Source organism: Pholis gunnellus, assembly GCF_910591455.1.
Source record: "Pholis gunnellus genome assembly, chromosome: 3".
Classification (NCBI taxonomy): domain Eukaryota; kingdom Metazoa; phylum Chordata; class Actinopteri; order Perciformes; family Pholidae; genus Pholis; species Pholis gunnellus.
In genome coordinates, this window is record NC_136529.1 from 15,543,653 (window position 1) to 15,569,386 (window position 25,734).

The following is a 25,734-nucleotide window of genomic DNA, read 5'->3' on the forward strand; positions in this document are numbered from 1 at the left end:
CCCTTTCGCTCCTACTCCACTAACGTGGTTATTTTAGGGTTTGGAGTTGTCAACATTCTCGCCTCTGACCGAGCGGGGTGCTAAACCACACAGACAGTATGTGGTGTTGTGAGCACATTTATCAAAACATTCCGACACAATATGATCAAGATGTATATTTTTATTAGGAATCTCAGAAGATGCAGGATGGACTGATGACCTGATCCTCAGCTCGTCATTTCAGGGTTAGGAAGGTTTTTAAATGACTCGTGGCTTGTCCAGATCACCACATAAAACAATGCCTTGTGTGTGCAGTTTTGTTTTTCAGTGTTACTGTGGTGTAAATGAAAGAAAGGAATGGTATACCGAAGACCTCATCAGTTGGATTGTACAGATAAAAGTGATAAACTAAATGAAAACAAAACAAAAGTCACTGCTCAGTGTTTGTAATGATGGAGGGAAGATTTCTTTCCCTGAAAGATGTGTTGTTTCTGAACATTTACTGGAAGTATTCAGAGATAACCAAAAAACAACAGGGTCACTTCACAAAGTGGTTAGTAACAGTTTGATGTCTGTAAATATTTCTGTGTCCAGCACAAGCTTGATCCCTAACAGAAATGACAGACATGGGATGACTGTCTCTTTAACAATTTTTGAAAAGTTTGTGGTTAGCAATAGCACTTTCCGCTGATAAGCACAACGTCTTGTTGCCATTAATAAGATTAAACGCAAGCAAATCCCATATTCGATAGATGTGATTTAAGGGCATGTCCCTTTTTTATAACTAAATCGTTGGTGATGTAATCAATCTAATGTAGATTATGAGCAATTTAGCAATGCATCGATGGTATAATATGGATGTCTTCTCAAACATTACTTGAAATAATGTCACGGTTAGTTTCCCTGTGAGCCCCTGCTACCATTCGTTTCCTCCTCTGGTCCGTTCTGTAGCTAAAACAACTAATCGGTTGGATGTACTGGTGTCCGTGTCGTTTAAAAAAAGAAAACATGGCTCCACTGTATTTGAACTATATAAGCATTCGTGGTGATAAACCTGGACCTATACTCTGATCAAGTATAATTCTAGTATTCCTCTCCTGCCGTTGATAGATTAACTGTTGTTTTGAACTTCATGTTTAATGTTTATTTGGTTGAATCTGATCCAGTGATGAAAAACAAATCCTGTTAATGATTGATTTGATGTGGGTTTCTTTTCTTATATTTGTCTTTTATAGTCAGTGGCATATCATCAGTGGTAACGTTTGGGTTGTTTCTGACTTCCTCGCTGCTTGTTGGCAGACAGTAACTTTTTAACTCTGAGTTGTTAGTGAGCTGGTGTACTGGCATATATTTCAATATATTTTTTTATGATCAACTCTGTTACACCAGACGACAGTGAGTGCCGTGAAGATAAGTCAGTACTGTCCAGTCAATTGGTTAAACAAACCTCTTTTAATCCATTGTATCTAGATATTTGGTTGTCTTAATGTACGTGTATGCAGAGGGAATCATGTGAATCAGCCACTGGGGCATAACATAGTGTTTGGTGTTGTTTAACCAATGCAAGTGTTATATTTATCCCCAACTTCTCTGTTCCTGGTTTGACCTTGGTGAGTTTTTCAATGGTGCACACGTAAACCTCACAACATGCAAAAAAATAGACGTAAACACGAGGCAACAAAGTGAGGGGATACACTGGGTTAGTGGCGGATACAAGATGATCTCTGATGACCTCTTTTTAGAACTCAGTGTTGTTAATCTCCCTCTTTGTGCGCTTTATTGAAATGTGTATGATTGAATAGTAACATATTAAATATTTGCCAGCATTTATAAATACTGTATATAAATGTATACCCTTTATATTCTATATGCATATCTAGTTTGTACAATGTAGATAGCTATTAAAGTTTTAGTCCAATTAAAAATATCAATGTAATCATTTGTCCTTCATTTCATGTTGATTTTCTTGTATCTCTTTATATTTTAATATGATGCTGGCAGTTATTGTACTGTAAACAATGTTGCAATAAAGATAATGAGGTAACAAAACGTTGATCTCTCATCATCTGTCAGATATGGCCATCTGGAAACAGGAGATCAAATATGGAAAGACTTTCAAGACTATTCTTTGTATTTTATATAAATCGTTAATTCCACGAATGATGATTATAAAAATAAACTTCAACGAAAAATGTTAACAGCTTTAAATGGACCACTGTGGCTAAGCTGTAAGCATTGTATAACCTGAAAAAATATTGTTATGCCCAAAAATATTTCATTCATGTAATATTTAAATCAGTAACACTTTGTAGGACAAAAAGGTGTAAGAAAAGGGAGTTGTTAATGTGTCTCTTGAGGGTCAGGAGCCGGTCCACAAGGTGACACTAAAGTGCTGTGTTTGGCATTAGCTGTGGAGTTATGTTATCCTAAAGGTAGTTACAGATGACATTGCAGATTAAGAATAAACATATGTTTCTGTTAAACCTATTAGATCTACAGTTCGTTAAAATGGCTCCATCTCTCAACCAGCTACAACATTAAAATGATGTTTGTGTATTATTGCATCAATAATAATAATCAATTATATTTCTATATCAATATAACATTTTAAGAGGGGAGATTCTGCAGTATTCTTACTTTTATATATTTCTAGAGGGCTACATTTAGGCATTCATATTTTTTGTAGCTAGTAAAGTACAACTTTGAATGCAATACTTTTACTTGTAATTGAGTGTTGTTACGCGGTGGTATTTCTACTTTTACCTACGTAAACAATCCTGTTGTATGTATTAAAACAGTAGGTTGTGAAGGGGGGGGGGGGGGCATCCACAGGTACACTGATTAATGGTGCTAGCTTTAACCCCAAAATGTAAGCTATTAAAAAACACCTCTAATCTCTCTTCTCAACTGTAGAATCTCATACACCCCCAGATTGTTCCACTTGAGGCAGTATAATGCAGATGAAACTGCGCGGCAGCTCTCGAATGAAACGTTTGCCCGCCTTTGACTACATTTCCCATGAAGCCCTCGGAGTGGGCGTTTCTTTTCCTGGTGAGGGCTGGCCCTGCTGCTGTGGAGTTGGGAGGTGACGCCGGCGCTGTCTCGCTGTTTGTGTGTCGGACGGAGGGGAACTTCACGGCGGCTCCGGGTGTGGCTTCAAACGTGATAAATCTCAACGCGGGGAGAGAATGCGCAACAGCAAATAGGGATTAAAAAAAAACAACCCAAAAAATCCTCTCCTTTTCCTCCTGTGAAAAGCGGGTAGTGTGTGTGTGTGTGTCTGGAAGCCTCACTGGCAGCAGGAATCCGTGTGCTCGCTTTTCAACAGCTGGAATACTTTTTTTTTTTTTTTTTTTTGCGCTGAACTTCGTGGCTCGTTCTCGTGTGTTTTAATCTGCTCTAATGGTCTGCTGTGGGAACTAACCCAATCCGATAAAAAGTCAACCGTCCACAAAAAGTTGCTCGAGAACTTCTCCATTCTCATTAGACCACCAATGCTGGCCCGATTGACTGAATAACCAACGAGTGTTTGGGAATTTCGTGCGTTAGAAATCCAAGTTCTCGTCGCAGGAGGAGACTCCGTCACGTTTGATCAGAAAGGGAAGTCGCCTTTACTCAACTTCAACCCTTGTTTTTAAATAAGGGTTTTTTTTTCGGACACAACCCATAAATATATATATATTTTTTTCCTGCTGATATTTCCCCACTAAGCAGCAGTCCTGAAGCGCGCACTAGGAACCATGGGGTGTACAGTCAGTCAGGAGGATAAAGCCGCGGCCGAGAGGTCTAAAATGATTGATAAAAACCTGAGAGAAGATGGAGAGAAGGCGGCGAGAGAAGTGAAACTGCTGCTGCTGGGTGAGTAGTCTGCGCCGACACTAAAGTACCACACTAAGGGTTACAGACCAATTGCGCAACAGCATGAAACACTTGACCAATTTGTACAAATGTGACACAGCAGCACATCAGACAAAAAGCCCAAGAGTAAGTTACACTGGTGACACATTCTATTAATACATGTTGCCCTTTTGAAATGTGGCTTTTATTCAAATACTGCCACCATTGAAGCGTTTTTTTTGTTTGTTTTTCAGTTCCACCAGAACTCTTTAAGTGTTCAATCATCTCCTTAAGAGACAAACGTGGCAGAAAAAAAAAAATGCAGCTTGTGTGTGAGTGTGACCTGCCACCGCCCAAGTTGACATGTTAAAAGTAGCATGTCTCGGTGCCCTCTGACCTTAATTCTAGGCTCTGCTGTGAGACAAATGTGCTTTATTCAGCATGTTTTGTAAGGTTTTGGACACTAAAACACCACCCTTGAACACATGTCCCCGTCCAGCTAAAAGATGGCGTTAATTGCTAAACCCTGGATGTTGAGTGAGAGCTCAGAGCAGAGTGTCTTTTGGACAGAGCGGTCAAAAATAGTCCGTCTTCTACATTTGCCGTGGTTTCCTCCCACCAGGGCTGAACCGAGGGGTCAGACGTGAGCCGGGGTCTGCTGATAATGAGTGGGCCGCTGTTTGGACAGAGGGTGAACAGCCCTGACTGTTCCCAGCACTGGCCAGAGCTCACACACACGTAAACACTAAACAACTGATTGAGAGTATACTGGTAGCAAATAGACACTTTCCCAGGCTTTCAAATGTCTCCCTGGTTCCTTTGACTTTCTGCTTTGTGAATGCAACATAAAGCGACTGGACATACTGCTTTTGTCTGCAACGTCTTTTAATATTGAAGCCATATTTAGTTTTTCTTATCTTTACTGATCCATTTGAGATGGTTCCACACTAAGATTTCAAACCTGACTTGATTTGCAGCTCAGACATGCAGAAAGAAAGAAAGTAGCAAGTATCATTGGCTGCTGCTTATTAACTAATACTTTTGATGTATTAATAGGTAAAACCATTAAAGCCCTGCTCATGATGTGTTGTATCTCACACCCAGTGATTCACACTGAAGTTACTGTAATTATTGCTCCAAGGGAATCAGTACAGTTTTGTTAGAATAGACTGTGATTTTTATTGAAAACCTCTCGCTGAACATACGCTCGGGTTCAAAGTAATATTGATCCTGTGAGCGAAGAAATATACTTGAAATATTATCATTTTTTCGCCCCCACTTTCAAAACATACCCTCCTTTCTGTAGTGTCAATTGGAAGTAGTTTGGTTATTTAGTTAACACAGATTGGTGATCACAGAATCACACAAATGTATATGTCATCCTCTCTCCTGACACAAAACAGGAAGTGATGCTTAAATTGAGAGGGAACACATGCTGTGTTCTTGTCTCCTGGGTCTTTTGAAGAGACGGCTGCTTGTTAAGTTGTGCCCCTGGTTAGAAGGCTAATTACATACTCTGCTTTGTACAGCAGGTCTCATATCAGTAATTACCATCCGGCGCTGTGTGTGTGTGTGTGTGTGTGTGTGTGTGTGTGTGTGTGTGTGTGAGGGTTGAGAGGAATTATAGGAGAGGTCTGAATCAGAGCCACGGGTTTGTCAATTTGTGCGTAAAGATTCACGTCATGCAAGAAAGACTTTTCCCCTTGTGCATTTAAAAAACAATAAAAAGGTGTCCCGGCATGCAAAGGCTGCATCCGGATTATGAGGAGGATTTTCTGGTCTCTGAAAAGTGAAATGTAAATTCTAGTGAAGTCAAAGAGAGTGTTTCAGGGCTTTATTGTTTCTTGGGAGATGTGATCCATTGAATAATAGGTTTGTGGTTGTAGCTGAAATCATGATCTGTCTCGCAGTATGTGTGACCGAGGTGTGACATCCTTCCAGAGGTGCTACATCACGCCTCCAGGTATGCTTTTCAGCGCTCCCATCTGCTGCCATGGTATCTGTTGGCACAGCTGAGAGAAGTCTCCCTTCTTCCTAAGTGGCCACACCAATAAAGCCTGACTTGGAAATTGTAATCTCATGTCCCTCCTAAAGCAAACTCCAGAGACTCTTGAGACGAGGTGTGGAAGTCGAAGGATGCCCGTTTCTACTGAAATGACGGAACTCTTTTTGAATCGACTCTGAACCGCTGCCTTCCTTCAGCAAGCAGAGGAAGTCTAACCACAAACCGCTTCATCGAAATGTTCACACTTAAGTACTTTTACCTGGTGTCCACAAACGGATGAAGTTAGGATCTCCGTCGTTTTCCCTAAAAGAAGGCTGTTTTAGATAGTTTTGTCTCGTTAGATGTCCCCAGAGAAAGCCATTAGTTAATGAAGCATAGAGGACTTCATATACCGCCGAGGCTTAAGCTTTCATTAACGGGAAGCACTCACTCACAGGCTTCCCTGCTGATTCTGCTCTTTGATTGACATTTAATCTCCTCCCCGTCCACAGTCATAAATTCTCCTCTCACTTAAGTTGATTTTCTCTATTCTTTGGCTTCCCAACCCTTCAGCTCAGCACAAATGAGAAGTTCCTATTGGCAGCATGCTCTGCTTGAACTGTAAGAACAGCAGCCTAGTAGTAGGGAATATCTCTGCATGATTCAGCACACACACACACACACACACACACACACACACACACACACACACACACACACACACACACACACACACACACACACACACACACACACACACACACACTTCTGCGTTAATTGTACATAAACACATTGGCTCAGAGGCTTGATAGGCAATGCTGTTATGTAAATAACATGCTGGCATACTGAGTGCATGCTGCCTGTGGCCACAGTAGAAAGCCACATCTACCTCTAACATGAATATAAAGACATTTGACTAAAAACATCTTGGATGTGTGTGCACATTTAAAGAAGCATGCAGCACAAGTGTGGAGTGGAATACTCCCTGTTTCCCCCCACAGCTGTCAGCCTGACGGGGCAGAGGTGATAAATGAAGGGAAATAAAGATGATGAAAAATATGCTGATCATGTTCTATTTAAAGTCCTGGAAAAACAACCAGTGTGGCGGCGCTGTTATTCATTTCCATTGAGATCGGCGGAGGTGTTGTTGTTTCATGACATGATGTAGCAGGCCCTCGCTGCAGTACACATTATAGACTCGGTTCATGACTTGGTCGTTGCTTCTGTGTTGAATCTGATTCCATTTCCACAGCCGCGGTGAGGCCGCCATACTGTTTAGCCTGCAGCTGGTATTATTCCTGATCAAAGCATGAAATGGTTAGCCTAAAATGAAGGCGGCAGCCACGTTTCATCCCTCATGCCACGGAATGAGAAATGTGCTGTTAATGTTTCCAGGCTAAGAATATATTATCCTGGTGTGGAGAGGGGCTGTAAAGAGAAGCTTGTATAACTCTAGCACGGTCACCTTGACTGTTCTTTTTACCTAAAGACACCGGCCTTTATTATGAACCGACAGTGAATGGTTTTTGCCACCGAAGAAAGGAAGAACACATGATATGAAACCAGTCGTTTTCACTTCCTCTTTTATCTCGGCTCTCTGCAGTGTGCGTGAGGGCGCCTGCTCATTCATCTGCATACTTTGCTAAAGCCTTCGTAAAGGAAGTAGGGAGATGCACTCCAACGAAACATCCGGGTAGATACACTTGAATAGTGGATACTACCATATTCAATGCTTTCTTGGCTAGAAAACTATGAACACTATCAAATACCTGCTGTGAAAATCATGAAGTATGTGCCATACAGATGCCAAAAAGATCAAAAGGAGTGAGCCAACTGCAATTGTGGCATAACTACCAGTTTTAAACACCTGCTGATTACATATAGGACGTTTATACTGTCACAGCAGCATGGGGTGTCTGTAATAGTAAGAGCAGTATCTCTTACGGCATTATTGAACCCATACACACACTACCTTGAATAGAACCTAAATGTATATATTGCTACATTGTGTGTTTTCTGTAATGTTTTATCTATTTGCTGACAGCAGCAACATTGCAGTGCAGCACTAACAATACTTCATTTTAGGAGTTGCAACCATTTTATCTCATACATTTTCAATATATTTTATCCCACATTGATGATTATGTCGGCTCTGACCACGTTATGTGAAATTGGCGCCTCTCCATTCATAGCACAAATACATTTTCCGGAGCCAAAGCCAGACACCCTGGGGTGACATTTCAGCTCTTCTAATTGTATTGGGTTGTAACCACTGTCGCACATCTTCAAAGGCAGTCTGCACCTGTGGGTTCCAGTAGAACAAACGGCTACCTTCGTGTCTCTAAATGCTTTGTTTAGGTAACTTTCTCAAGGCTTAGTGCTGCAGACTCAGTATTGATCAGAGAAAGAGGGCCTCTATCGACGAGCCCAGCCACTGCTACCATTGGTTGAGCTGGGAAACCTGAGCTATAGCTACTGTGGTAGTATGGTTAGAGAGGCAGGCAGCTCGGATCCTGTTATTATCTCTTATCTCAGTTGGTGATTAGAGGTGTTTGACCCGTCTGCAAAACTCTGGAAAGCTGCTCCGGTCAGGCTTAACTCCTTCTCCAGTTCCTCTTTTTAAACCTCTCCAGGTTAAAGGACATGTGATCAGAAACACCCAAGAAGTCAAACACAACACAAATAAAACGTTTTAAAATGAGGTTGCAGTATTTCTCTGGAAAAAAAAAAAAAAATCAAGCAGGCAGCGCAACGTAGCCCAAATAGTCGCCCTATTTACTGTATATAGTCATGTTTGATGACAACACAATGGTCAGCCCATGCGGTCTGTGCTGCATAGACACCGAGTTCCTCCCTCTTATTAGTGTCTGAGTTGCAGTGGGTGTAATTACTGCAGACTGATTATAGAGGCACCGAGTCAGACTGACCTGCTCCTCAGGTATAAACCGCTCCATGTCTGAAGGCCTACTCTGGCAGCGGAGCACACAAGAAATCTCATCTGAACATCCGCTACTTAGCGGCTACATTGTAGCGGATTTTTTTGCAAAAATGTGCCACTTCTGTAAGGTTTATCAAACGAGCTGCTGCCCTATGTTTTTTTTTTTTTTTGGGATGACTTGACCGTGTTTACTCAACAGTCTGCACCACAGTGCCGCCCAATTAGCCGTATGACGCACCGGTCAGCAGAGTGTGTATGTGAAGGGGTTAGAATATCCTGCAATTACAGCGAGAGCTCCTCAGATAAAGCCTGCTCCTACAGACTGCGTGTCTCAGTGCAGGTCCACAGGGAACGTGGCTGCACTACCCTCTCTGCTCAGAAAATCCTCCACCCATACCTCAAAATCTTGCCTCCACACGGCAGCATGTCTTTGCTGCTTCATACCTACATTATTTAGTGTAGGAAAGGCAGTTTGTGTCCTGTGTGCATCCCGAGGTGTGTGGCGAGTAAGCTGCCTTTTTTTTGAGTGCAGCCCTCAGGATTCACCTTGGGTGTTCCGTTCACCACAGGGTGTGAAGATGTTTTGACATAGGATTAGATCACAAAAGCCCAATTCTCTGTGCACCCCCCTTTACCTCCGATAATGTGTGCAGAAGGAGGGAAGTAGATACTGCAGCCTGTCGGCCAGCAGACAGCCCTGCACAGACACCGGAACTGTTGCAAAATGCAAAGCTCTTAGTGCGAGGCAGAAGGATATGGGCTCGGATACAGAATGTACAAAAGAGTTCACTTGATGTCTTTGTTTTTTCTTAAAGTCAGTTCACCCAAATTACAGAAGAAAAAATCATAAGAGGATGCAGCCTTGCAGATATAATTTGGCAGAGCTTCTAGAGCCAGCCCAGTTGACACTGAATGTGAATTCCCTTTTTGCTGCTTAAAGTACTCAAACATCAGTCATTTGGTTTTGCAAGAATATGTTACTGTGGTGATTTTGGCACACACTTTTTCAATAGGAGCTTTTTTCTACCAAAGATCAAAAAATGATTAAAAAAACAACAACAAACATTGCCTGTCGTTATCCAGAGCTATCCCGATTAACAAGGGCAGTGTTTGTGGTCAGACGATCAGCTGAATGTGAGTACCACAAACAAAAGTTGTGTTCACCTGCATTGCATTGGGGCGGTTGCAGAGCTGAAAACCTGGGTGAATAAATAAACTGTTAACTATAAACTGTTAACGGCATCATGAATAAATCCAAATGTATCTGCATGACTAGATACCACTAAGGGCAAGAGAAGACGTCTTTTTTTCCGTATTTTGGATTAGCTGACCTGCTAATGCACATCAGTGATTATTCTGGCTTTCTTCCATTTTCTTGCCCCAGGGCCAGAAAAACCTTTTTATTTTCCAGTTTCAAGCCAAACTTGATTGCCATTATTCTGTAAAGTCCATATAGTGTTCCCTGTAGTGCTGCTTATTTTGCTAGGGCCCTGAAAAAACACTCTCCACTCCTCAAGTTCATGACCCCCCCTCAGCGTCACCAGAAATGTCAAAGTTCCTGCTTTATTTTGCTACAAGCACCCTTGGGGACTGGGGGGGGGGGGGGGGGGGGGGGACTGGGGCTTTCTTTGTCTGATCATTTCATTAAACACATATACAGCAAACCATTATCCCCCTTCCACAATCCATTTCCTTCTTCTTGCCAGTATAGGAAATGCGCTCACTTCACTTCCCTTCAATCCGCATTGGGTCATTTTTCTGCACTGGAAGGGCCGGTGCTCCTGGGCGTCCCCCGGGGGCCAGCCTGCACTCTCAGCTTTGTGTACATATGTTGAAACCAGACAAAGTACACTTAAACAACCAAATGTACAAAAAATAAAAGAAAATAGCTCTCCGTTTTCAATGTGACTTTTTGGTACATTTTACCCCAGCAATCTTGGAGAAGTGGGCGGGACTACTGTGGAGATCAGAAGAAGAAAGAGAGGAGGAATTTAATTGGCGACATAATCCTAGTAGAAAAGCTCATGAGATAATAAGTAAGGATGGAAGCAGAGGGCAGGCCACAGTTCATATTTAACCAAGTGGAAGGTTGAGCAAGTCTTACAAAAATATCAATACATATCTATACTGGATTATTAAAACAGTTTCAAAACTAATTTTCCACTGTATTGATACACGGGTAGCTGCCGAGTTGACAAACACACCACTAATTTCGAATTTTACGCCCTCATTAAGTTGTGTCAATTTTTCTGTGTGGTATTGCAAATGGTGTTGAATATCGATATTTTCAAAGCATTGTAGGGAAGTCAGAAGTTCCGGTATGGTGAAAACACTCAGTGTCAGTGCGGCCATGGTTCGACCCTCTCAGTCCCTTCACCTCTTCTTTTAGTATAGCTGCTGTTCAAATGTCTTCTAGGTGGTCGAGAAAACTTGGAAGGACGAACAAAAAAAGTGCAGAATGGGGGGGAAAACGAGGCAGGCAGTTTCTAGCTGATGAGACGTTTTGTGCCGCTGCAGAGATGTGAAACGGTGATGTGGTAAACGTGTCAGAAAGCCGCCATCAGAGGAAAGGGGAGGAGTCTCTCTCCCAGAGGTACAGGAAGCAGCGGGGAGCTGCTTGTAATCTCTTCCATCAGTGTGGCCCATCTTCACTTCTGTGAAGTTTTCTACACCCCACTTGATCTGCTGGCTTTCCACACGCTTCTGGCTTCTGTTGGTGTTTATCAGTGAAGAAGGGGCATCGAGCGAGGTGCCTAACATAACTCGAGCAGCATGGGTCCGTGTGAAGGGGATAGACGGTGGGAATAGTTCAAATGTCACACTGGGTGAGGGTGTGTTTTCTTTCCCCAGGGGGCTCAGGGTGATAATGTTGTGGCAGCTGCACTGTGTTACTTTAACTTAGAGCGCAATGCATTGCAGTAGTACCGTCTGTCCCCAGCTCCTCGCTCTCTAACAACCGTTCAGATAGACCCTTTTACAGCCGACGTCATCAAACGTATGCACGCGCATGTTGGCAACGGACGTGGTGTTTTGCCCCCAGCCATCCAGGCGAGTTAGCAAGCTTTAAACGTTGATTTAAAACTGTTAACGGCATCAACTTGTCCGGTTATGACATGTATTCCAACAGTGGACTCGCGTTCTACAGAATTTCCGACATGATCACGACCGTTTCGGAGTACCGAGTGTTTCTGTTTAACTGGTGACTTTCCGCCGAATGCGTCCGTGGTTGCTTGTAGTAACTTGAGTAAATGGTTGGTGTAGATAATACACACAGATTAGTAGAGTATGCATTTAAAATGAAGCGGAGGGCCTTTTACGAGGACACCTACATTGTTCTGTTTGTGTTTTCAACAGCTGCTGTAACCCACGAGCAACCACAGATGCATTCGGTTGAGACTCACCAGTTAACACGGTCACTCACTAAACCGAAACACCAGCGTGCGTCCATGGCTGCACGCTGTTAAACGTGTTGATTACCAATGGACTGATCATTAAAAGCTTGTGTTTATAGCGCCCATTTTCTAAATACATGTATCTATCTGACCACTAAATATTGGGCCACTTGCTAATAGCATGCTAATCCCTTGCATAGCTTGACAAGCGTTTGCACTCTTACGTAAGTTATCAGTGTTTAGAAACTTCAAAGGATCTATATAATCCATAAACTTCATTGTAATCTCTGATCCAAACCTTTTCTTTCTAAAAGGTTTTGCTGGGTGTGTATTCTCCAATCATGTCATCTCAATCATAAGTAAACTAAACGTAAAGCCTTGCTGTGATTTTATTTAATTTTTTTATTGTAAGGTCCCTCTGACTTCTTGAAAAAGTGAACTTCAATGAGATCCGTATATTCAAATCAACATTCTCATATTTTCTATTTAAATCTCAATGAACCCAAACCTAAATGAGGTAACAGTTGACATTTATTAGGTCACTGAGAAACCAGACAGTCGAAATGCCCATGTGGTTTGTGAAAAGGCGTTACAGGTTTCTTCTAACACTGTTTCACAGTATTGGTTATAAATAAACTGGATCACAGTCACATTATAGCCTTTTATAATCAATGAAGGGCCCACCCTGCTGTCCCCACCGCCGCAGCCCAAATACCCAAACCACATTTGCATGAATGGGAGTGCTAGTGTTTTTGATTTGATTTGGTGTGAATGCAGTCTTAGAACTCTGGAGCCTGACATGCTCTCTGAATTTATTTTTCTAATTTCTCCACTCTTACACTCGGAGCCAAATAGCCCCACCAAGATCAACGGCACCAAAAGACTCAAGTCGATGCTGTGAAATCGATTTATGCCAAAAAATTAGACTTGCGTTTTGAAGGAAATTAATCTCTTTTGTATGTATGTATATATATATATATCAAATAACGTAGTATCAAAAACACTGTGTTCACCTTCCAAAACCAATCAGAGCTTCCTTCTGTTCTGTAGAAGCCATTTCACGCTTATCAAATAGGAGCGGCACACATGGAGGGGAGATTGAAACCATAACTATTTATTTTAGCTCTTTGTCTTCATTGGATTTCCTCATATTTCTGAAGATTTGAAAAAAGAAAAAAAGAGGGTTAGTAATTATAATTTGTTGTACTTTATACATATATAAAAGAATAGGTTTGGGACATCACTCAATACACCTCTTTCTTTTGCTATCATGTTAAGATCTCTCTATTTCTCTCTTTTACCATTTTTGATCACGGTTGTTAACTGTGTTGCGGATGGAATTGATGTCATTTCCTGTTTCAGCCACCTGTCACCCTCCCCAATCTGTCACTTCCTCTTTCAGCTGGCTGCATGTAAAAGAGAAGTAGATGTGAGTCTGTTGTTCGGCTGGTGGAGGAAACCAGCACGCCCATCCTGTGTCAGTTCTCTGGTTCTGGTCCTCAGACTGTAGGCACCACTGTTCGTCATAAAACAATGAAGCCCTGAAACAAGTCTGATTTAAGTTTGGGGTTGTTTTTTTTTTGCATTTAAAATCCCTGTGCCTATAATAAAGGAAAGCAGTTGCCCTTCTTTTTTCCTCTCCACTTCTCTGAGAATTATCGGCAGTGTTAAGACTACTCGTAAAAATGCCACATGTTCTACACACCCCTTAAAAGGGCCAACAACATGTTGTGTCTGCTAGAGTTTAAACAAAAGAGTTAGCTGTGATACTTTGGGACAGTTGGAACTCATCTTTGAGACATAATACTCGGTCATCATTGTTATTGTCCTGAAATGCGCCCCTCAAGCTCAGAGAGACTTTTGGAAGGAATGTAGCAGAGCCGTAAAATATGTTTTTGGTGTATTTTGTTTCCCACCCTATAAAAATAACAACTCTTAAAGCAGCAGGGCATAATGGAAACCCCATGCCAAGCTCTACAACTTTAAAAAGATATCCTTGGCAACGCAGGCTGCCACTGTGAATTTGTTGGTGTGTATGATGGAGGGCTTTCGTGCGGCGTACAGTTTGAAACGTGGAATGACGTTCCCTCAAATTCGATGCACAATGTTCAACTTAAAACCCGTTCAGACGTTCCCGGGAAATATGATCAGTCGGCTGAGAGTTCCTCTGTGCCCTCGTGATGAAAAGGCGATTTATTAGTTTTGCATGTCGAAGCTTGTCGCTGTGTCTCCTGCCCACAGAGACTCTGGACGGTGGAGACGACATACAAACAGAACCGTTGTATTTAAAGCAGGTGGTCTAAACGGTTAAATAAGCAGTGTCCACTCTGCTGTGTTGTATTATAATAACACAGCAAATAACATACTGTGTGTAAAAGATGTGACAAAACTAATGTCATCACAATCATCATGATTTTTTTGCTGTGATAGAAATATTGTCAACAGCATTTCTGTCCACCATACGATACAAACTAACACATTCACACACAAGCAACACCTGGCCATCGATGGGCCAATTTTGGCTAATGGTTTAGGAAAGGCATTTCGCTTTTATCACCCGAGTCGTCATCTTCAAGGGAATGGGGAGAAAACGCTGACTCGGCCTCGGGAGATTATGTCCTCCAGGAAGGCTTTAATCAGACCTGTTGGCAACCTGGGAGCTGTTTTTACTTTGCTGCTACTGCTGTGTGTGTGTATGTGAGTGTGTGTGTGTGTGTGTGTGAGAGTCTCAATGAAAACAGACTCACAGCTCGTGTTTCAGCTGTTTTATGGTCACAGAAGTGTGTGTGCAGGCCCGTATTGTGAACTATACTGCATATGTTTGTATGTGTGATTATTATCGGGGAGGGAAAGAACCTTATTGCACTGAAAGTGAAAATAACTTCACCCTGACTAGTCTGTGTTTTTTGTTGTTCTGTTCAATGTTCAGCTGCAAACTAATGACTCGGAGGTAAAAGACAACATAAATGAGGGAAAATTCCCAGGAAACAAATGTTACTGGTTCCTTTCAAACAGGCTGGTTTCTATGAAAGGATCTCACCAACATGTTGACATGTGTTAACATGCCAGTAGAAACAAGGTTTTATTCCCTCACGTATGATATACTAACATGCCGCAAGTCACTTGTACTATTTTCTTACGAGGTTAAGAATTCCATCATAAAGATTAGATTTCGCTTTGGGCTGTAAATCCCTTTTTAAAATGATTAACTTTTCCTCAATCCTCACTTTGACATCATTCCTTCTATTCCATTTTAATGTGGACTCTGGATGTTCCTCCGGTCGAGCACTTTCCTCTTAAATAACTCAATTGCAACAACTGTGCCAATAGCGCCAGGAGCTGTGTGTGCCTTCCATTCCTAGTGCAGTTTTTTTTTTAATGTTAGAGAGCCGGAGGTTAGGAAAACTAATAAGTGGAGCATAAGATGGTCTCATCCACATTATTAAGAATCCCTTCCCACACACGGGGGAGTTCATTTTGGTTCAAATGACGCGTGTGTCGGTGTAATCATTAAAAGGACACTCTGACAAAAGGAACGCAACTACAGCCAGGGAGGTATCGGTGAGTGTGTGCCCGGTGGTGCAGAGGAAAGAGCAAGAGAGAGAAAATAAGTACCGAAGAACACACTTCTCCCGGCTTCAAACATAAACAATCACATTGGCTGACTAGTCAAGATAACTCTGAAGCTAGATATGGCCCGACGCATATGATCATAAAAATCATGATAACCCGTTCTCTTTTTATGACCCTTTATTTCCACGTTTGACCGTTGAACCTCTGGCATGAGGCTTGTAGCTACAGTAGTTGGAGAGTGGCTCGATAAGGATACGGGGCAGTGACAGGATACAGGAGAAAGAAAGATTTCACTTAAATGATGGTTCAATCTGTCTTGTCTATGTGAGTTCAAAACATTTTAGAAACATGACAGTATTTTTCCTGCTGATTGCTACCTTTTATAGGGTTGGGTGATCTGTTAAAACCATATATCTGACCACAGTCAACCGATATATTTGCGCAGGTGTGTGTCGCCCTCGCCAGCTGAGCAGTGGCTCTCACTCGTTCTTTGGAGGCAGACCATTAAATTAGCAATACAAAAATTGGCCAAGATGTATTCGTCCTATCGCCCGACCCTATAGTACCAAAGTTACATACGTCATTGGGTTTTTTTCCACTGCCGCTCTGGGGACTAAGTTAGATGCTATCACATTCAGTTGAGTCCAACACCAAATGTGCACCATTTTCAGAAAGAAACTCAACATGTTAATCATTAAGTTACGGTCTGTTTATTATATTTACTTGTGTAGTTTCCCTTATTGATATGTCTGTGAGCCAAGTCTACAAAGCTGAGGTCAGTCACACTTAATCATTTTGAACAATGACTCCTCTGCCCTTGCCTTCTTCTCACAGTAACACGCATGGCCGTTTTAATCAAGTGACTGTCTCTTAAGGTGACCTCACTGTCAGACCCCCACCATGGAATAATAGAACCATAATTACCGCTTAACTCACTGGAGATGTTTGCCCCTTACACTTGAATGCGGCTTAGCGATTAGCTTAGTTTTATTTGTTGAGAGTTGGAAGCTTAGCTCTGTATTAGATTTGTATTGCTCTGGCACGAATCCTAATAAAAGCACATTTGTGTTCAGCGCTCACTCAGAAAGTATACCCGTCCCCCTGTTGGTGTTGCTGGTACAGTACATTAATATGACAGCTTATTTTTTTGTATGAGTTTGTGTGACTGTGGTGGAGTTATTGTAATTGAAAAAATCAGTTATTGCAGATTTTCTCTCCAGCAAATTCTACTTCATGCTGCTCAACAGTGCAGCTCTCCTCAAATGATCTAAACAACCAGTTTGCACTGCGGGGGGGGGGGGGATTTACAGCAGGGACGAGAGAAAGAGAGACGGGTGAGGTAGGGAAGGAGGGCATGGGTTAGCACACTGAAAGAGAGTAGTGAAAGGAAGGGGGCCGTGTAAGAAGCCCGGAGCTGGAGCAGAGCAGGGTGCAGCTGAGCCTCTGGCAGGGACACATCACTGAGGGCTTTATTGTGATTTGTAATTATGTGGTTTTTCTTTGGGGCCTCAGTTTGGTGCGCTCCCACACTGAGGCTCCTTTTAGCCGGGGAATACTGAGGAGGAGAACAGAGAGAGAGGGTGGGGCCGGGGGTCACTGTTAACTATTCCTGTTAAACCAAGAATGATCAGACATGAGCTGGAGCTCAGCTGGAGTGTAGCCACAAAGCTGTGACTCAGAAACAGTCTGGTGTATATTTGAATTCAGACGTGACTTGTTGGAATAAGGGTAAACTTTCATGTTGTTTTCTCGCCATTTCCTTTCTGGGATCAATATGTGTGTGTGTGTGTGTGTGTGTGTGTGTGTGTGGTGTTTGAACTGTGCAGGAAGCAATAAAAAAAAATGTGCATGACGAGAGAAGCTGCTGATGTGTTTATAAAAAGAACAGGTATGTGTTCAAATGGGCACCACAATCAGTCCACAGCTTTTCTGTCATTTACACAGTAAAATGAGAGCAAATGGTGAATTAAATACAGAGTATTAAGTGCAAAATAAAGATAACAGTTTCAAGTGCAATCATAGAGGAAAAATGAATACAATATTTCCAGCTATAACCTGACAATGTTTACATGCATGCACACAAATACAGAGCAATCAGATTAAGACAATAGCGCGTTTTGATTACACCCATAAGCAGAATTCTTATCAGTTAGGGTTGAATCACTGGTAGTGGTACTGTACATCTTGGACTTGGTTGTAGATTCCTACCATGGCAAATAGATTATGAATAGTCCCAAACCTTTGTCTTGCTTATTCTCCTTTTGATTGGAATGTTTTAGCCTTGGATCTGTCTGCACTATAGCAATGTGTGGTACAAACACAAGTTGCAGTGGATTATGGTGGGCAGCACGTTATGAAAATATCTTCATTGATGGGTTGTTTATTTTCTTGTGAGATTACAACACGCTGGTGCAGTTTGCAGAGCTGTCAGCCAGTTGGTGTGATTGTGACTGAGAGATGGCGGTCGGCTCTGGAGTGGCTCAGCTATGAGACCTGAATCCTTCTTCTTGGCAGCCTCAGGAGACAGAGGATCCCGTCATGTAAATGTGGAGGAAAGGACAAATGGGCTGCAGTGTGTTGAACAAACAAAAAACAAACGCACAAAAAAATAAAAAAGATAAGGGAAGTCACAGATTTAGGTGTCTTCCAACTGAACATGAAAAGATATCAAAGGAATTATGGACGGCAGTGAGAAGGAAGGAGGCTGAGGGGAGAGCAGAGATGATAACAAAGTGTCGGAGTGTTGGATTGCTGTCAGTCGGTGGCTGAGCTGTGCCAGTTAGGTTGAAGAGAGCTGACAGCTGTACTGATGAGTTTAAAGAACAGGGCAGCAGCACAGCTTGTTATGCTTCCATGCCACTTTAATTGCAGTGCGTGTGCAAAGATGTAATACCATAGGCTGCATATCCGAAATAGCCTATTGTGATATTGATTTGAGTTTGGTTGAAGGCCTGGAAGCTGAGTATTTTCAACAGTAAATACTTTTAAAGTAGTGTTGATAGTTTTTTGAATTTGTCAGTCTAACGTTCCGAGTATAGGCCGTGACTCAGAGCCTTTCTTTGTATCTGTGTATTGATCACTCCTCTCTGCCCTTAAAAGCAGACTGAGACAAATGCAGAAGGCCATGCGTTGACTCACACCTGCCCACAAAAGCTTCCAGTTGCAGCATGGTGGATTTCCTGTTGTTCTCTTTTTGCCTGCAAAAAAACCCCAAAAAATACACCCACTGCAACACAGTCAGGCCTGCGACTCTCTGTGACAACATGCAAAGAAATATCCGATCAGATTCAAGAAGGTTTGGTTCCGCATGGCTCAGTTTTCTTAGAATCACATAGATCAAATCTTTAGCCATTTCTATGGCCTGTGGTGAAAACTGACTCTCTGCTCAGGTTTGATTAAAGGCTGTGGAGCAGTGTGGGGGGAGGGCCTCCCTGCTCTCTCTGGTCTAAGGGACCCTAAATACAGCTTTTCTCGTCTTTGTTAACAATGTCACTTCTAAATTACAGCCCAGTTCAGCCCATGCACATGTGTAATCCTGATGTTTTCTACTCTCTGTGTTTCCATTGGCTCGATGAGTCTCATGTTGTGGTTCAGGAGGAGCAAAGACGACGTAGTTCGGGGTTTGCAGTCTGGGAAAGCAGAAGGCGGATCTATGAGCTGTAACGTCTACAGTTTCAATGTTTAGAGTTTTAACGTTCATTTCTCAGATACCACATATACCCTGCAGGATACAATGATCCAGTTTAGGGTTATGTTCACGTGATAGTTACCTGCGTGAGTGAGTTGATTGGTGTTACCTTAAAGAGAGGAAGAAACGGTCATCAACTTAGGCACATTGTGTGAGTGTACGAGTACAGGCGGAGGGAACAGGAAAGGCAGGGCTGGGGCGATGCAGCGTGTTTCCTGTGAGGCAGGAAGTGAGCCGGGTCAGACCACAGACGCACCGTGAGTTATTGCTCTGAGCTGCTGCTGCCAAAAGCCAAAATAAACAATCCATTCATGCCTCACTCTTCCCTCTGATTTCAAACGTTTACATTAATTAGACTACTTTTCAGTTTTTTGTATTACTGTCAGCAAATGACACTGTAGTCTTTTTTTTTTTTCCTCCTCAGAGCGGATTCTTAACTTGTAAACGCATTGGCCCCTGATCCCTATACCTGTGTTCATGTCGGCTCCTGAAGGTTACTGTGCGATTGAAAAGAGCTAATTCGTAACGCGGTACGAGGGAAGATAGGACCTCGACATTCGTCTGAGGATCAAACCGTGACCTTTCACATGAAAGGAGAGAGGAATTAAAGGAGCCAAGAGATGCATGACTCAGCTGTCTGGGTCGACGCTGTTTATGCTGACATCAGTATTGTGTTCCGTTGCTCCCTTTTTTGTTTTGTATTCACACGTACAGACACACAAGTCATTAGTGCAGAGGGGAGTGTACCGGACTAACACCCTTCATACTGTTGTGCAACTTTTCACATCTATATCATATTTATTTAGATTATACCTGCCTGCATGAACACCAGCACTGCACCGACTATATGGACTGTAGTACTATATTATATGAAAGACACCACTAGCGTGAAGACGCCACCCACCATCTAGAGACGCACCCAGAGACGAGCTGTTACAGACTGGTGTGATGTCCGGCTGTACTCGTCTTTGTCTCGTTTCCCTTTTTGAGAATGTGATTGGCCGGTGGGCAAACACGCATGGTGTTTCCTCATGTGATGCTTGTGGCATGTTACCTTCTAATTATCTGTAGAAAGCACTGAAAGCACACGACGTAAAGGGTTAAAGTGAAGGGGGAAAAAAACCCACACCGGTGACACCTCAACCGTGACCTGTGAGGTATCATTTATTCATCAGGAAACTTTTATATCATGAATCTGAGCAGGATGGCTGCCTTTTTAAAAATTCTCTTCACCAGAAATATATATATCGTTGTCAAACTGATGTACTGCTGCGAGTGCTTTCCCTGCTCGTAAACGACTGACCTTGTGGACCGTTACACAAACCTTTTTACACTAAACTTTGCTTTATTACACCATTCAGCGAGGCTGTCATTGTGTCCGGGGGTGCTCTCACAGCGCCGCGTTGTTCTGCTCATTGTAAATCGTTCTCTGTGGTTACTCCGATGTATAGCAGCTATATCCTGACCGATGAATCTCTTACAATGACACTGTGAAGTGAACAAATATTGACTATTCAGAGGAACAGCCCCGTTCTTTAAAAGCATAATTACTATAACCTTGCATAAATTGTGGGCAATTAGCCTACAATGCCTCTAAAATGTAGGGGCATTATGTTGATAGTCTACATTTAACCCTGGAGGCAAAAAGACTTCTCAGTCCATCCTAAGAGAGAAAACTGCTGTGATTTCTTTCCTTTTGTTAGTATACAGCCTGACGTAACAGAACATGTGGCACAACAGAGCCAGACAAACCACTGCATCAACAAAAAAATGAAATAGCCCCATCTCGATAATACTGAAAAGAAAAGAGGGGTTGGAAGATGGACTGGTTTGGCAAAGAGAGGAGAAAATATCACCTTCCTCTTCCTTTATATCTGCTGTTGGATTCCAGCAGAGAGAGAGAGAGGAGAAGAAACGCATCTTTGTGCCACTACTTGTTTGTTTGCAACTATGCAATGCACACATAGTCTTACTTCTCAGTGCAGTTGCCATGAAAATGATCGATCATTTATCCTTCCTCTCCTCTTGAACCAGCAGAGAGCCGTTAGTTAGGCCACCCCGGTTCCTGCCTTAAAGCGCCACTCATAGGATGTGATAACTATTTGGAAGTCGGCAAAAGGACCTCAGCTCGAAACTCTTGCTTTTTCTGCCGGCAACATTTTATTTTTGCTTCATTGTCAGAATGAAAACAAGATCCAGATAACGATAATGGGACTGACTTTTTTTTATTTATGAGTTTGGGATAAGCTGTCGGCAAAGAAATGTGAAAACAGTGCGACTTAAATGTGTATTCAGCTTATGTCGCCTCAAGAAGCTGATACTTCCGACAGCGACGTGGTCTAAAGCCGTAGGAGTGTAGTCACATATATGGTGTATTATATCAAACATTTAGTATGACTTAATATATTTACATACATTTATTTATTTGGGTGTGTGTCCTACACAAAGTGTGACAAGGCCCCCGATCTTTTCCAGACCTGCACTCATTGCCCACCACAAGTTCAGCCCACACACTCTAGAACCCTGCAGTACTTCCGATGTCTCTCTTCAAGCCGGATTATCTCTCGCACTGTTCTGACGCTCCTCTCGTAGACAGGAAGTTAGTGTTTCACAGAGCGTTCGGGTAACCACATTCTTTTTGAATTGTTCGATTTCTGTTTGTTTGGTTTGGTCCATGATAAGACTTTGCTCATGAATGACGAATGTTTACCGGGAGATTTAATTTAACCCCTGAAGCGCCGTGTCTTCGTCCCTCGGCTTGACCTCAGTTTGCTCTGACTTCCTGTAGACGCTGCTAGAAAGAGGAGGGTCCTTGAAAAGACTTCCTTTTTCTATTTCTTGTTTTTCCTTCGACGCCAACTTCCCCTTAAGCAGTGAGCCACCGTCGTTTTTTTGTCCTCGTGAAGGACGAAGGACAGTGAAATTGTAAATGTAAATCACAATATAAAAGTAACGTAAACTGAAATGGTGACACAACTCTTACATACTGTTAGCACTGCGCCCTAACTTTTCTACTGGTTAATGGTTCTACTCGGGCCTTTTAGATCAGACTGTGGTTGTACTGGGCTGCTTCCAGTGTGACTCTGGATAAATTCAGGTATGAAAACACTCCTTCCTTATCTCCACCTTTCCTTTGTCTCCCGGGTGAAGCCAGGCTGCGTTGTGACGGTGGTCATGAATTAATCTGCTTTGTGTGGATCATCTCTGACCCCGTGTTTGACGTCTTGTTGGCGTGTTGGCTTCAGTGAACTCTAATGTTTAAAGTGTGGAAAAAAGGTCCCGATAGCTTCGGGTTCCAGCTCTCCGGTTTCTATGGCGATTATCACTGGAGCAGAGTGTGTTTTGAAAGCAAACAAGTGTGTTTTGGCTCTACGGCCGACTGGGGAGAGGATGTCACCGACGGCAATGAAGGTGACTGTGTGCGCTCGCATTGGTGGCTGTTTTTAAAGGGAAATTTCCGACATTTGCATAGTTTTGGCCATCATTCTTATCTGCTATGAAGTTTGTAACAGACAAAGTGACAACAATAAAAGTAGTGTTAGGAGAGCTTTTTGTTTCTCTGCCCCATTCTTAACCGGATTCACTCCACAGAGCACTTGTCTGTTTGTCTGGTGCCTGTCTGTCTCTCACTGAGTCTCTTCGGAGAGTGCGGGGCCGTCGCTCTGGTCAGCTGCAGAGAGAGGAAACCTGAAAGGAAGTGGAATAAACAAAAGGAGAGCGAGCCAAACAAAGCTGCAATGAGGCTTTGGGCAGACGTGCCAGTTCAGGGGCAACGTGCGCACACAAAGAGCTCTCTGTGAGAGGAGCGGTGCTCCGTATTCCTGGGAAGTCCTCGCTCACACACAGGCAGGACAATCGCACACACAGCAACCGTACACAGAGATAACTTAAGTATGTTTGATCTTTCACGACACGATGTGGAATCTTCTCTTCCACTAAGAGTGATGCTGGTGTCTGTAGTCACGGCTCAGTCCACACTCATCAGAAGTAAACTTTGCTAAAAGAACTCTGATTTGAAAATAAATATTATAAGGTTAGGTTTCCTGAAACCAGCAGTGGTAGTGAGTAATCCTTATGGAAGGATTTCAATATATTGTATATTAAATGTCACACTAGTGTTCTGGTGACATTTGCTTACTCTCTCTGGGTTACATAACTGTTGTCGAAATGTCAAAAAGTAATTAGTTTGTGGCTGCGTTTCAGCTAAATGTGTCTGAACGGATTCTGAACGGCAGCTTCTGTCAGTGCTTGCACCACACGGCTACCATAAACACATTACATTAAAACATTAACACAAGTGACCTGTCCTGAATCTCAGAGGTCTGTAGTGTTGAGACTTACCAAAATAGTTAGAGGTAAACAACTGCTTACTTTCTGATCTTTTCCCCTCTCAATCATCTCCTGCATGCCTCCCCTCATGTGTACGGTGGCCTATACTATAGCATAATGGTGGGAAAGGGTTCAGTGAAGTGTGGATTGGTACATAATAGCTTTTTCTCTGCTGATGTATTAGGTTTATTGCTTAAAGTGCAAAACCACAGTCCCGCAGGCTGTCTCATGCAAGTAAAGGGATACCAGGGATACCAGCATGGATTCAACACACATTTTGGGGGGGAAAAGCAGTGACAGACGTTTCTCTTATCTGCAGTGATAAACAACATGATCAGAGTCGTAGATGCAGAGGAAACGGGCTTACAGTCGTAGCACAATGTGTGTTGAGAAGAGTACACAGGTACTTGACCCTTCGCTAAGCCCCGCCCCCCTCTGCTACTCCGTCAAGCTGTCAGAGCTACCGTGGAGGCCACACTCTCACCAACCGCGGTCCCTCAGTAAATATCACAAAAACAAGAAAGCGATTTCAGAGAGAAGCTGACAGAAGGGTTCATGCTGAGGTAACTCTGCTAATGTTAGCTCCTCAGGTTTTTACGTAGAAACGTTTTAGAAGTCTCCTTCCAACCAGATTCACTATTACATGTGCCCCAGGCCCAACTTTTCACCATGACTAGGGCAAAATGTATAAAACCAGCTCTTTTTTTTGTTGTTGACACAATTGCATGACCCTGGACGGAGCTGCTCAATGCTACACTGTGATTGGCCGGACTTAGGGCAGGACTTAGCGAAGGATCAATTGTGGGTCAGTCATTAAAATGTGGAAAAGAAAGTATAAAGTCTAGGCGCAGGGTTATGCCCCTAGAGTTTTTAAAATGCTGTTTTGTCTTGTATTTCATGGAGTCATGCGTTGCCTCACATGCATGTTTATTTCCAGTGCACACAGCACAGACCAGGCCAGAACCACGATGGTGTTATATGCAAACTTGAGCATTAATTTGAGGAATTATTCAGTCCGGTACAGGAAGCTATTTTTTACAGGAAGTCTGCTAATGACGTATGGTCTCATTTACCTCATCACTCAGGTCTTATTAATTACATTTCTGTTTCACAAATGTTGTTTCATCAACACAGCTTCTTGAAATGAGAATAAAGGACTGAGGGTTTCTCTATGACGCCTGCACAGTGAGTCTCATCATCTGAGATCAACTGACACCAGTACAGGGATAGCTTTTTGTTGTAGTACAGCATCTCCATGTGCTTGCAGACATCTCCTCCACTGGCTGGAACAGGAGGCCGCTGTGTACTGAATTGCTCTTTACTACAATAATGTACATATATTTGCTTCGGTATCGGACCAATATCAGTATCGGTGTCGTTGCATCTCTCGTCAATATATTGTTTTACCTGTCGGTGAGCCTCTTTAGTCAAAACCTTGAATATCAACATATAACAGCACACGGAAGAGAGGCACTGTATAAGAACCAGAATTGAAGAGTTTGTTGTTCACCAGCTACTCATAACTTGCAAATGTAACATGAGCTCAGTGTGAAAGTTGAGACTATTAACTTGCTGAATGCCTTCATAAAGTGACAAATCGATTTGAATCATTTCATTCAAAGCAAGTTTCATCTTGTGTGCTCTGAGGAAAACGTGTGAACCGTTGAGAAACCTCCCTTTTCAACGCTTTTCATTTCCTGTGCTTTTTTTCTAGGTTGCTATAGCAGCGCAGAATTGGAATAAACTTCCTGTCTTATTTCCCCTGGGTAATTGCGGCCTCTTACGGCACACATATTCTTCCGCTACCATTCATCGTTTCATGTAGATAATTATAACATACACGGTACAGTTTGCTTTATGAGCAAAACTCTTTTTCCCAATCTTGTTGTAAATGTCCCAAAAGCAGGAAAGACACACGGAGAGAGATTGCTTCATAGATGACGTGGTGTCATCTCGATATCATGAGCATCATGCAGCACAGCAGTGGAAGTTTTCCTCTTCCTAACCAGCTGTT

General features: G+C 42.6%; 1 protein-coding gene across 1 annotated transcript in view; it reads left to right on the top strand.

Moving 5' to 3' along the window:
* Positions 1–3,102: 3,102 nt before the first annotated feature.
* The window catches only part of LOC306693920 (guanine nucleotide-binding protein G(i) subunit alpha-2-like), a 47,498-nt gene continuing 24,866 nt past the window's right edge, over positions 3,103–25,734 (top strand). The window contains exon 1 of the mRNA XM_079156597.1: positions 3,103–3,837. Within this exon, the coding sequence (XP_079012723.1) occupies positions 3,720–3,837 (118 nt within the window). The 5' untranslated portion in view covers positions 3,103–3,719. The remainder of the gene's footprint in view (positions 3,838–25,734) is intronic.